At 42.6% G+C, this 13827-nt stretch overlaps 1 protein-coding gene across 1 annotated transcript in view; it reads right to left on the reverse strand.

Annotated features, from left to right (window-relative positions):
- The window catches only part of PCSK5 (proprotein convertase subtilisin/kexin type 5), a 471327-nt gene that overhangs the window by 26536 nt on the left and 430964 nt on the right, over positions 1–13827 (reverse strand). The window contains exons 25-28 of the mRNA XM_061627751.1: positions 5997–6039; positions 5423–5565; positions 4139–4339; positions 3002–3238 (exon numbers count right to left, since the gene is read on the reverse strand). Coding sequence (XP_061483735.1) covers positions 3002–3238; positions 4139–4339; positions 5423–5565; positions 5997–6039 — 624 coding nt within the window. The remainder of the gene's footprint in view (positions 1–3001; positions 3239–4138; positions 4340–5422; positions 5566–5996; positions 6040–13827) is intronic.

Raw genomic sequence — 13827 nt, forward strand, 5'->3', positions numbered from 1 at the left:
ACCCTATTTATTTAATCTGTACACAGAACATATCATATGGAAAGCAGGATTGGATCAAGATGAAGGAGGTGTGAAAATTGGAGGGAGAAATATCAATAATTTAAGATATGCAGACGATACCATACTACTAGCAGAAACCAGTAATGATTTGAAACAAATGCTGATGAAAGTTAAAGTGGAAAGCACAAAAGCAGGACTACAGCTGAACATCAAAAATACTAAAGTAATGACAACAGAAGACTTATATAACTTTACAGTTGACAATGAGGACATTGAACTTGTCAAGGATTATCAATACCTTGGCACAATCATTAACCAAAATGGAGACAATAGTCAAGAAAGCAGAAGAAGGCTAGGATTGGGGAGGGCAGCTGTGAGAGAACTAGAAAAGGTCCTCAAATGTAAAGATGTATCACTGAACACTAAAGTCAGGATCATTCAGACCATGGTATTTCCGTTCTCTATATATGGAAGTGAAAGTTGGACAGTAAAAAAAGCTGATAAGAGAAAAATAACTCATTTGAAATCTGGTGTTGGAGAAGAGCTTTGCGGATACCATGGACTGCAAAAAAGACAAATAATTGGGTGTTAGAACAAATTAAACCAGAACTATCACTAGAAGCTAAAATGATGAAACTGAGGTTATCATTCTTTGGACACATAATGAGAAGGCATGATTCATTAGAAAAGATAATAATGCTTGGAAAAACAGAAGGAAGTAGAAAAAGAGGAAGGCCAAACAAGAGATGGATTGATTCCATAAAGGAAGCCACAGACCTGAACTTACAAGATCTGAACAGGGTGGTTCATGACAGATGCTCTTGGAGGTCACTGATTCATAGGGTTGCCATAAGTCGTAGTCGACTTGGAGGCACATAACAACAACAGTTATTATACTGACAGCCAGTGAGCTACAACATTAATTTAACAAATGAATTCTTAAATTCATGCAGCTCCAGAGAGAATGAAGCAGAGTATATATATGTACTCTCCATTTTTATAGGGATGTTGTTTTAAAAGGTTTACTACCATTTCCCCTTAATATTAAATCCTTTTTGGCACAGTTTTCATTTTCTAAACTGATCACAAAATCATTGGGAAGGGAGGTGTGGTGATTTACACTAACTTAAGATCAGCTGGCTTTTAAGGCCTTGAAGGGACAATCATCTGACAAAAGTAGTGACAGTTAAAAGAGAGACCCCAAAATAAATTGGCTTGGGGCCTGGTCCAGAATCCAGCAGCCTCCAAGATGCATTCCATGCTCCATTTTGAAGTCTGGAACTGCCCCTAAGTTTGTTGGGCCTTGTTGTGCATTCCCAGAGAGATCCAGTGTGGTACCAGATCAGTGGCAATAAGCCCTTCGCCATGGTGAAAGCCTTCCTGCCTCAGCACGGCTGCCATTCCACAGGATCACAGCCTGCAGGAAAGTGCCTTGCAAATCTGCTTTGCACAGGTTTGCTCCCTCAGCTTGTTAGCTGTTGAGCCTACAGAGTGATTGTGGGGGGGTTGCAAGGTGCTTTCCTGCGGGAAAGCGCCTTGCAAACAAGCATGAAGTGATCCTGTGGTGTGGTGGCAGCAATGATCAGGCAGGCAGGAGACCTGTGGCTGCCTCTTCTCCCTGCCTGATGCCCCACCCCCTGATAGCCCTGGGTCACTCTGGGTCATCATAGCCAACCCATAGCAATCTGTGGCTGACCTCCATGGGCTCAACAGCCAACAAGCTGAGGGAGCAAACCTGCACTGCACAGGAGCAATCCCTTGGCTTGTCAGTTGTTGAGCCCAGGGCGTGTTCCAAGGGATGGGGGTGCAATGCAAGGGTCTTTCCTTAGGAAAGCAGGTTGCAGAGCATAACCTGCACAGGATCACCCCCTCTGTTGATCAGCTGTTCAGCAGAGGGGTCAATTCTGCAGGATGCTGCAATGCTTCCCCCTCATCAGTGCCTCTGCTAAAGCAGTGATGGTGGAGAGAGGGAAGGCCTTGCAGCACCCTGCAGAATTAATCTGTCTCCATCCTCCCAGATATATGTTTAATCAGGGTTTTTAAACCCTAATGAAACATTAGCCTCACCCCTGAACTTATTCAGGACCAGATCTAGGGCGGGGTGGGATGGGGGTCCTCAGGTTAACCAAGGGTGGGGTGGCTGGATGCTTCCTGGAATAGAGCTATAGGGCTTGTAAGCGAGGACTGTGCACAACCCTATCAGAAACCTGGCAGTCAATATAGAACAGACAGTACTGAGCTTGATAAACCAATGGGCTGACTCAGTATAAGGCTGATTCCTGTGTCCCGAAACCTGAGGACACTCATCCCGCAAGGCTTCTTGTTCCAGGCCTCATAAACTGTATCAAGCTCCCTTTCACTCTCCCTCTTGAAAGCTAATAAGGAATACTTTGTCTGCTTAAAAATGGCTACACTGAAAATGGACCCCAGCCCCAGCTGGTGGATAACACAAAGCAGCCTTCCCCAACCAGGTGCCCTCCAGATGTTTTGGACTACAAGTTCCATCTTCTCTGACCATTAGGAATGATGGGAGGTGTAGTCCAAAACATCTAGAGGGCACCAAGTTGGGGAAGGCTGAGAGAGGGGACATGCATGTGCACAACCTGTCTGGGCATGTGATTTCTCATTCAGCTAGCGATACCTGTGCAGAAACATTCCAGCTGGATTGGGACAAGGCAGCTTTGTTAGTGTCAGATACACCTGACACTTGCATGCCAGATTGGGACTCTCCTGACTCTTGCGCTAATCACTACTACTCCAAATAGAACGATAAACAGGGAGCACAGTCCAACTGTGTGTTTGTAGAGTTAACATTCCCTAGCTGGTACATCTTCAGGTGGGTTACTTTTCCCTTAACTTCCTGGTTTATAGTATTACAGTTGCAGAGGAAAGCAGCCATCGGGACCCATCCTAATTTATGCATGAAATGTGCAGCCCACCCTTTTCTTTAAAGCCAAGGATAGCTAACAATATTTAAAAACAGATGTTTTAAAAGTCTTACATCGCTTCCGGATCATTGTGTTTTGGCGAACCTCCAGGGGAAGGGGTCTCCACAACTGTGGAGCAGCCACCGAGAACGCCTCTTTAAGTGCCCTTTCCATCTGGATTTGGTGCACAGATGGTACCAACAAGAGATCGTTCTCGGCTGACCGTAAGGATCGCGATGGGACATAAGGGAAGATGTGGTCTTTCAGGTTTGCAGAGCTCAAGTCATTTGAGGTGTGCAGCTTCAGTCTGTCTATTAGTAAAATAGGATTGATAATAATCATTCATCTTTATGAAACAGAATAAGAGCTTCAAATAAGGCAAAAGTGTTGTGTGCCATGGTTTACTGATTAGTACTTAATTATTATGTAGTCATCAATAGTCGATTAATATTACTTCTGATCATGATCAATATTATAATTATGATCTACTTATTCAGGTAATGCTATGGTTAAAATTTTGAATTTATTGAAGTCCATCATCTCGATTTTAATAACCCAACATACCCCTCACAGAGCCCTATTCCCCTCACAGAGTGACAATTCCAAGAGTCCCCTGGGAAGAGGGATTGTCTGATAAACCACTCTGCCAATTGTAGCTCTGTGAGGAAAATAGTGGGTCTCCTAACAACTCTCAGCACCCTTCACAAACTTCCCAGGATTCTTTGGGGGAAGCTATGACTGTTTGGTGGTACTATACTGCTTTAAATGTATAGTGCTGATGGGGCCCTAAATACAGGCCCAATCCAAATCGGGGGGGGGGCTTAGCAAGGTACCCTCTGGTGGGCCTCCATCTACATTGGTGCCCCTCCTCCTGTGGACTTATCTGCTGACCTTCCCACCATTTTATTTATACACAGTGACTCAATTTAGCATCCTTTTGAGACAGCAGGGTAATTAAAATGGTGGTTTGCTTGCAAATCCACCTTTCCAATGTGTGGGGGCCCAGGTATGGTGTAGTAGTGGGCCCTGCTGGGATACTGGAGTCCCAGCAGTTGCCAGGTACTGATGTTGATCCTGTGTAAATGCAAGAATTGACTTTTTTATACATTAAATCTGTTTTGAGTGTTTAGAAAAGGGTGCATTTTTCCTATCACAGTGGTTGCTGGCTCAGAAAAATGAAAAAAAAAATCAGAGGAAGTATGGCAACCTACTATTCCAGAATTTTCCATTTGCTTGCTTCCTTTTGGGATTGACACACTTTCCATGGAGTAGTTGTAAAATTCCTTTGCAGCTAGTACAGTCATAGTAGTTGAACCCTTTGCATGTTGCACAGGTCCTGTGGCATGGCTCACATTCTTCCGTGACCTCATCACTGTAGTAACCAGCTGAACAATCACTGACACATTTCCCATCTGAAGGAAAAATACAAAGCCTTTATGCCATAATGTCACTGAAGCCAGCTAAGTACCGTTATTTGGAGAATTGACAATAGAAAAGAGTGTGTGAATCATGGATCAGAGATGCTATGAAGGGCATGTTTACATTGTTGACTTGGTAAATGCACCCCCCCCCAAAAAAACCCTGAAGGAAACTGTGGCACCCTAAGACAGCTTAGTTCTGCTACAGGATGTAAACATATCCTCCAGTGCTAAATCTAGAGAAGTTTACTCAGGCCCAACTGCCAAAGCTGCCAAAGCTGCAGGTCTGACTGCAATTTCTAGCGTATTGCTTAGGAGTGAGCTGCCTTATGGCACAGTCATAGGACTGCCGGTAAACTCTCTGTAGCCACTCTGATTCTCTGTGGCAGCTTGGATTATATGAATAAATAGTTGAAAATTGTAAGTCAGACCCATAACACCTTGTAAATCAGAAAAACTAATTTTCTTAACCTCTGACCACAGAGAATCCAGTTTGAATAAGATGTCAAGGTGCAGATAATTCATGATAAGGGGAAAAGGTATGCACATCTGGGTCTTGTAAAAAGTTCAAAGTGCATTCTGCAGGCATACGTAAATCTTGGCTTTTGGAGTGTTGGCTGAATGTTTGTCTGCCTGCAGTTTCATAACCACACACAGTAATAGGAATATGTGTGGATTATACCACAAGTTGACTGCAAAAAAATCACCTACAAAAATGGTTGTGAAACCATTTTTAGGCTACAGTTACTTTATACCATCCATTCATCTCTTTTGTTGAGCAAATTAAGTTTGCACTAACATGCTTGAACTGAAAGGATCACTGGAAGTGTTACTAATCTATCTCCTCTTCACCACTTATTTAAAATGAATGAAATTTTGTACTTGAGCACTTTAGACTTTTTGAACTAGATGTTCTAGTGTCAAAATCTTTTAAAAAGGCTGTTTGGAACCTACACTGTCATAGCTTTCAGATCATAGTCAGTCTCTCTCAACTGAATGGACATTTTATCTTTCTGGGCAATGCATGAGACCATTATGAAAGGGGCTCACATGTAAAATACTTGTCACCTTTCTTACCTAGAAGAAAAAAGTCTTCTTTACACCAATAACACTCATATTTGTCACAGCTTCTGCAATTTAGTTGACACTCTATGCAAAGAAGAGAATTTTCGTCATTGTAGGTGTTCTGAGGACAAGTTCTATGGCATTGCTGATTGTACCTGAAGGCAAAAAAAAGAGAGGCACTTTTGATACTAATAATATTCATTCATGTGTTAGCAGTCAAGGAACAATTAAAATAAACATGCATAATCCGCCCATAAATGTCCACACATGTGATAAGCATTTGCTCTAAAACAAGGGATGGTAATGTTAAGATGTATTCTTAACTATGATATCTAATTGGTTGTGGCCCTCCAGAGGTTGCTGAATGACAGCTCCCATCAGCCCCAGTCAGCATGGTCAATGATGATGGGAGCTTTAATTTGGCAACATCTGGAGGACTATAGATTAGCCTCACCTGTCCCTTTCCCTCCCCACTTGCACAGCATGTTGCTTTTCTTAGCTCTGAAAATCCAAGGCGACTTCATGGCATTCCAAAGAAAGCACACTGTGTTACAGAAAAGAGAGAAAGGAAAAGTAAGAAACTTACATGTAATAATTAGGAATGCACGATGTACAGGCTCTCGGGTCATCTGGAATTAAAAGCAAATAACACAGTGAAAACAAAATACTGTGCCAGTATCTCATGTATCCAAATGGGCTGCCTTAAGGTCAGGGAATGCTGTTATAAGTAGACAATGCTATTATAGGGTGGTGGTGGTGGTGATGATGTTTCTAATTTATACAGCTTTGGTGAAAAACGATTCCTTTGATATAATGTTTCTTCTTTGATAGCAATTTTTGTTCACTGCCTGGCTTAAATTCAAAAGTGTTTGCCTCACTCCAGGAGATACAGCTAACTGTGCCCATCCACAAACCCTGTATATACTGACAGCTGGTGGACCAGGTAGCTGTAGATTCTTTCTTGTATCAATTAGGTGGAAGCCTACCTAAATTTTCTGGTGTATCAGTGAGATAATGTTTAGCCTTTCTGTAGAACCATCTGCTTTGAAACAATGACAGCCAGTGAAGGAGTGAAGAACAAACCTTGGCTTCAGACTGTAGTTTGCTTGAGAGAAATAAAGTGCTGTTTCAGATGCAACACTAAGCTGTGTTGTTCATTTCCCTGCTCATCTAAGAGAGGAGCAAAGCATACAGGTTGTGCACAGCTTGGCTTAGCATTACATCTGCATGTGGCCACTGACGTCTGAGTTTGTACATTTTTTTGTTCACTATTATTACAGCTTTGAGAGAAAATTAAAATGGCCTTTTATAAAAAGGACGCCATTAATTATTTCTCTATATACTTTAAATAGTAAATAGTAAAATGTGTTGCTTTGGAGTTGCTCTCATTTGGCCTAAAATAAAGAAAATAATTGTGAGTTGCTCAGATTACTCAATGAGTTTATGACTGTGCAGGAATTTGAGTTAGTGTGTGACAGAACAATTTGCTACATGCCTACACAGAAATACATCTCACTGAGTTCATTGGTACTTACTCTCAGGTAAACAAATCACTACAGCCTAAGCCAGGCACTCTAGCTACTGAACTACACTGAGTTAAGAACCGGAGTATATAAATTGCTCAGAATCTGCTGTGACAGAATATTTCCTGTTCCCTAAACATTATGCCAAATGAATTTAATTGCTTTAAGGTCAGGCAGTTGGAGATTTTAAATTAAAATGATTAAGAGCAATGAATCTTGGTAAGAAAGAACTCAGAAAGACATCACCTGCTCTGATCTAAACAAGACTCGCATGGTCCCTGTAGATTTCACATAATTCTAACACCTTGTATTCAACATTCTATCAGGAACCTGTTTTCTTATATCATCTTCCCAAGTACACTGAACATCCTTTTTGAGAGAGGAACCCAACAATCTTGCTGAAAGCCATTCTTTACAACTGTGACTGCTTTAAAGTTTGCAAACTAAGGGCCTGTTTATATGCCCAAAAAATGTGCATCCACTGCTTTTTGCAGATCCTTTTAATTTGGACTGTTTACTTGACGTTTAACCCAACGTGCGTGCATACTACTGCTTTTGCCTTTAACTCTGGATTAAATGGATGCGATAAAAGCCAGCATTCGCTTTTAAAATCTGCACCTGCTTCTACCGTGTATTATCTTTTAAGTGCCTTTTCTGGCTGCACAGTTTCTTCGCTATTAGATCCTCCCTTTTTTCTGCCCCTTTCACTGTCTCAGGGCATCATTTTGTTTCCTGCAGTTGACGAAGCAACTTCCGGTTGCTCTCGCCTTCATTTCTGCCATTTACTCCCACTTCCCCCCCAATACATTTCCTCCCCCGCTCCTTTAAACAAAATCACATTCCGCACCCCTTCATTGAGGGTAGCAGGGCTGGAGCTCGTAAAATTTCTTCCTCAGAGCTGTGGTTTTGGCGCTGTTGTTTACGTCTAGTGTGTGTGTGTGCAAGAGAGAGAGAGTGTGAGAAAGTGTGTGTGTGGAGGACCTCTTCTGCCTTGTAGCATCCCTCCACTCCCCCCCAAAGCTGGATCTCTCCCCCCCTCGGGCTGATGCATGCACCCTATTTGCAGCCACGGTGAGAGAAGACTGGCAAAGGCGCCGCTGGGGTTAGGGGAAAGGGGAGCTGCCTTGGCGTCTCATCCCAGCATCTGCTCCACTCACGGAGAGCGATAATATTAAACGGTCAATGCTTCCTTTATTAGCTGCTTTTAATGTCTCTCTAAAGATAATTGTTTGGGTTTTTTTTATGTTTCCCAGAACGCATGCTGAGGCTTGTCCCAGGGTGCCAAAGGCACACCAATCTCACGCAGGGACAGCCTAACAGCCACAGGTGGGAGCAATTCCCTTTCTTTCAAGCTCCTATTCCTTCATTTAGGGAAACACCGCCCCTTCTCCACCTCCGCAGTTAACATGCTGATGTGCGGGCACGGCAACAAGGAAATGCTGATAGCAGTAAATGCACATGTGTGTGAATGCTACAAAGAAAAACAGGCAATTTATTAGTAGCGAGGGTGGAAGTATGTGAACTGTCAAAATCAATCGCGATGGAAGAAGCAGCATTTTTAATGTGGATCTGGGGTCCCATGTAAACAGGCCCTAAAACAAAGTACCTGAGGAAGCCAGATGCAGAGGTCAGTGTGTGACATTTCACTTTGGGGGAAATTGGCTGTGTGGGCATCTACAAACAACAAGCTGCAGAAGGACTGCATGAGATGCCTGAGGCATATATCTCTGCCATGAAAATGTGCCTCTCTCTTTATTTCATCAGTGTATGTCTACTTAAATTAAGACACATCTTCCTTTCTTTTTAAAAAAGCATTTTTATTGACTATTTTGTACTGTACAATGAAACAGGCATATATCAACTATTACAAAATAAAGTAAAAGCAACAAGTAGCAACACTGGGCCAATAAGATTCACCTTCCTGACTGTGCAGCCCAGCCCTATGCGTGTTCAGCTGGAAGAAGAGCTCACTTAGTTTAACAAGGCTCACAGGAAGATGGTGGAATTTATGCTGGCTTAAGTTACGTCGACATAATTTATCCCTATTGCAAACTTCATTCAGGAGCGACGCTACTGCCAGTTGAGCTGGTCCAAGCCTGGCAGAGGGAAAACAAGCCTTTAAAATACAGGTTGACTTAACATCACCCTTTTTACCAGTGTAAATTCCACCCGGGTGCCAGGTCATATGAATGACTGAAAGAGGTTTGGATCAGGTGTAAGTCTCTCCCTGCTCCATTCTGCCCTGCCATGCCCCCAGAATACCCCTTTTTGGGGACTTACACCAGTCTCAGCTGAGCCCTGGCTGAGCTGGAATGAGGGAGTTACACCAGTATATCTCTGACTGAGCAGGGGTTGGGTTCTTACTCTGACATAACCACAGCTAAGCCGGCATTTAGGCAGCTGAGCTAGATGCTAACTCATCCTGGCAAATCTTGGGTTTGGATTGTCCCCTCACTGCCTAGTATGTGTGCATAGAACTGCAGCCTGACTCCCATTTCTCAGAATCTGAATTTGAACATTACTTTCCCATAGAGAGAAAAGGTATATGTGTGTGCGCTAAATATATCTGTTACCTTTTCACCCTAGTAGATTGAGCATACGGAGAAGCTCCCAACCTACTGTATGAGATGTTTCACTTACTGTTCTGACTGGAGAAGCTTGTAAAACAAATGGTTTAAATTTCCATTGAAACCAGAAATAATTGAAGGTAGACTGTTTGCTAAAGCACCAAGTCTTTCCTTTCCCCTCTCTTATTAAATTGCCGCCCTGGGCTCCTGCTGGGAGGAAGGGCAGGATATAAATCAAATAATAACTAACTAAACAAACAAACAAACAAACAAACAAACAAACAAACAAACAAATAATGGTGATAAAATGTAATCACATTTATATTGCTGTGTCATTTTCTTTTAAGGAGCAAGATAGATTGCCACTTTGAATAGTTACAGCTGGGTTGGGTTTAGGAGGCACAGTATGACCCTGGCTTCAGTCTTTCCTGATTATTACTCATGTTAGCTAAACAGAACCTTCATGTTATTATTATTTATTAAATTTATATCTTGCCCTTCCTCCCAGAAGCACTGTGCCTATAAATACTTGGGACCTCTAGATACTGGGAATATAGAACAGGGAAGCTATTGGCTTCACCACCTCCCTAGAGCAGGGGTGCGGAATCTCTGGCCTTGGGGCCAAATTGGCCTCCTGATTTTGCTCTTGGGATAGAGCACAGCCTCTAGCCCACACCCCTCATTGGTCCTGCTTCATGCCTTCCTGAATGCTTTTGCTTGGCTGGAATGTGTCCTTGAGCTGTGATAATCCCTCTTGCTTGCTTAGATGGAAGACTGAGAGATGGATGTGTGAAGAAATCTCTGATTTTTGTGTGTGGCTGGAATGTAGAGCAGTGTACACAGAATACATTGTTTGCTCCACCCACTTTTTCCACTGATCTTGCCCACCACTGGCATCTGGACCTGGAAGCTTGCCCACAAGGGAATGCAGCCTCCAGGCTGAAAAAGATTCTCCCAGTGGCATCTGCTTGCTGGAAAGAAAGAGTCCAGATCATCATTTCTTGGCTTAATATGAGCAAGCCCACATACACACATCATTTGCCAAAGGAAGAATATGAACAAGCCAGAACATTAAACCTGGTTTGTGCAAAGGAAGGCGCAAAGGATCTGCATGAGCAGGCAAAAGCCTCATTCATATCTCAGTTTATTAAACTGGTATATGATTGTCTGAATTTGGTCAGTGAAGAACTAAATGGACCTTTGGCCTGATCAAACTGACATGGTCCTTCATGGTTATACTGTACAAAAACATTTTCTCAAAGTGCTGCTCTTGAGAGAATTAGCAATCAAGCTTTGAGAATTCTAGCTCACATGAAGCTTTCATATATAGAACAGGAAGTAGAAAAAGGTTTGTCACTCAAGAGAAAGGCAATCAGCTAGACAGAGCAATCTAAGGCTAAGTTTGTGAAAGGCTTATATGGATAGTTTTTCAACTAAATAGAGGGAGCAGTGAGCATGCCAATAGAGGGAGAGTTCTTACAAAGAATAGGGTAAATACATTTTATTTCCACGTTTTAAAGATTCAGTGGTGAAAGACACCATCTACAAGGCAATAAAACTGTCAGTTTTCTTAAAATTAAATGTTCGTATGGATTTTACAAGATTCTATAGCACAAAGAGTATTTCCCCAGCTCTTAGGAAGTTTTTACATGTGAGATTTAAATGTAAATTTTAGCTTTCCTTATGTTTGTGCAGCTTACTAGTGTAGGATAGAATTCAGATGAGAGACTGAAAGTATGTTTAGGCTTTACATTTTTGTGACATACTAGTTAAGACACAAGAGACAACAACCCTTAATTTTTCAGTTAGGTCAATGGATAAGGCCAAGCTCTCTATCTTGCTCAGTATTATAGCTATTCATCATCAGGGATGATATTGAGAAACGGAGGCGGGTTTTTTTGTCTCTCTCCATCCCCTGTATTTTAACAAATATTAAATTATTTTCTCCCAGTGAAAAATGTAACTGTCATAGTCCCAGTCATCAACTTATAAATGTGACAGTGGTGTCCTTTACATGCATTACTAGCTTCTTTAAATATTCCAAAGCCACCCTGATCTTGCACTTCTTTCCCATCTCGGTATATGACGAAGACGTAATGGAATCTGCAAAACCTTTTCCAAGTTATTACATCTCACTTGCAAATATCCCTCCACTATATACAATTTAAATTTAAAATATAGTGTTGAGGAACAACTTTATTCATGCCTGCATGAGCTTTGTTGGAAGACAGAAAGGAGGTATTGGGAGGTTTAGCAACTGGACGCTCTGAATGCCTTCTAAAGACAGTGATAGGGTAAAAAGGTCACAGTGAGACAATCAATCAGAACATGTTAAAGTAAGGGCCAGGCAGGCTTGGCACCAGCAGGCAGCCAGGTTGTGCACTGGCTGATAATCCCAGTGGGAGGTTGGAGCTCCCACTCCATGATACATGACACTGAGTCATGTGACCCGATGCTACCATGGATCTCAGAGCAGGAGCTCTCAGGCACCCCCTCAGTACAGGCGGCATGGGAGCCTGCCTCACCTACCAGTCGCATTAGTGCAACATTGCGCATGCCCTGCATGCTGTGTGCACATGCTCTGCATGCTGTGTGTGCATGCCTGCCATCACCCAAGATTGATCCCTAAGAAGTTGATACCCCTGCCACCATCTTGAGTGATAGTAGGCGTGCATGCGCAGCTGTGTGGGGCATGTGCACTGACGCGAGAGGTCGATGGGGCTGGTGGGCTTATTTAAGCCCCTCACTGTCTGTATCAGGAGAGGGTGTTGGAACATATGGTGCTGAGGGCCTGGGGCAGACTAGTGTCCAAGGGCCCAGTCTTGCCTGGCACCGGCCCTGGGGCTAGGGATTTTCACTATAAAATATCTAAGTTATTTTACCTTCATAAGGCCTTAGAATGGGATTATGCTCTCAAAGTGATACAGATAGAGGATTTGAACCAGGGAGCACTGAGTGCACCTATGAGCTCTGCCATCACACCAAGTTCTACACCTATCCCAAACTCTCTTAAAGCAGCACATCTGCATGCAGTGACTGTGAGGATGGGGGTAGTGGGATTGCACCCACTAGACCTCTTCCCTTGCACACATTCACTGAAGGTGTGAATGGAGACCTCCATTTCTATGACTGTGTTGAAAGAGCCTATGCTGAGCTCCATTTACGCCTTCAGGTGAATATTCAGAGGTTGTGGGTAGGGACTCTGGGTGCAATCATCCTCCCCTGATCGCACATGTTCACTGGCTGTGGAAATATCATTGGAAGAAAGGTCCTTCTGATGACAATGCAGGCTGCATCAAGTGCTCTTTAACAGGGCAAAAAAGGATACCTGTATTTTGCAAGAACCAACTCTGCAGATTTACAGTTTAGCTAACAAAAATTTGAGTAAGAGCTCAAGAAGTTGAAATCAAGACATCCCTATTGCTTACACACATGTCCATTTTTTAAAATGCATTATATGCTGCATCATCTGTTATGGAAAATAATAATTAGAATTTAATTCACCGTCAGCATTATAGTGCTAATGATGTTAATTTAGTTTATGTCAAAAAAAACAATTCTTGGCAGGGTCAGAGGATGGAGCTATTGATTATTTTATGTTATCTCTCTCTCTAATCCATATATATATATCCTGATACTTCTAGGCTGTTTGATTACAGGACCTGAACACTGGCACTGCATCTAGCCAAATATCTACTGCTAGTGCCTGAGCTTGTTCTTCCTCAAGAAGGATGAACCCCTCATGCAAATAAACATTGTTGTCTGCCAGTTCCCTGTAACAACCACCATCTGCATTTGAGGGATAACATTCAGGCTTCAGAGCTTCTGAGGTAATTTTAAATAAAATTTCATTCTAAGTTGTTGCCTGAAAAACAACAGCTTGGCCTCTGCATCTGTTTGCCAAGATTGAAGGTGGGGGAGGGGGGATTAAAGACATACTTTTCTGCATTCCTAAAATACAATAGAACCAAGATGGCAGACTGATTAAATAATTTCATAATGTTAATTTCTGCAGTCATGGGATGATTTTTCTTTCCTTCTCCTCAAAGGCTGTACTGAACATACCGAGGGGATCCCTCAGATGTCCTGTCTGAAAGACTTTTCCCTGTCACAGTTTTTCTATTTTTTCTGTGATCCCCACCCCAAGAGGATCAACATTAAAGTAGCCTTTCCCAACCAGTGTGCCTCCAGATGTTGCTGGAGCACAACTCCCATCAGCCTCAGCCAGCATTGCCAATGGTCAGAAAAGATGGGAGTTGTGGTCCAACAACATCTGGAGGCACACTGGTTGGGAAAGGCTGCATTGAAGTGATGAAACACTAAGATT

This window comes from Rhineura floridana, chromosome 1 (genome assembly GCF_030035675.1).
Source record: "Rhineura floridana isolate rRhiFlo1 chromosome 1, rRhiFlo1.hap2, whole genome shotgun sequence".
In the NCBI taxonomy this organism is placed as follows: Eukaryota; Metazoa; Chordata; class Lepidosauria; order Squamata; family Rhineuridae; genus Rhineura; species Rhineura floridana.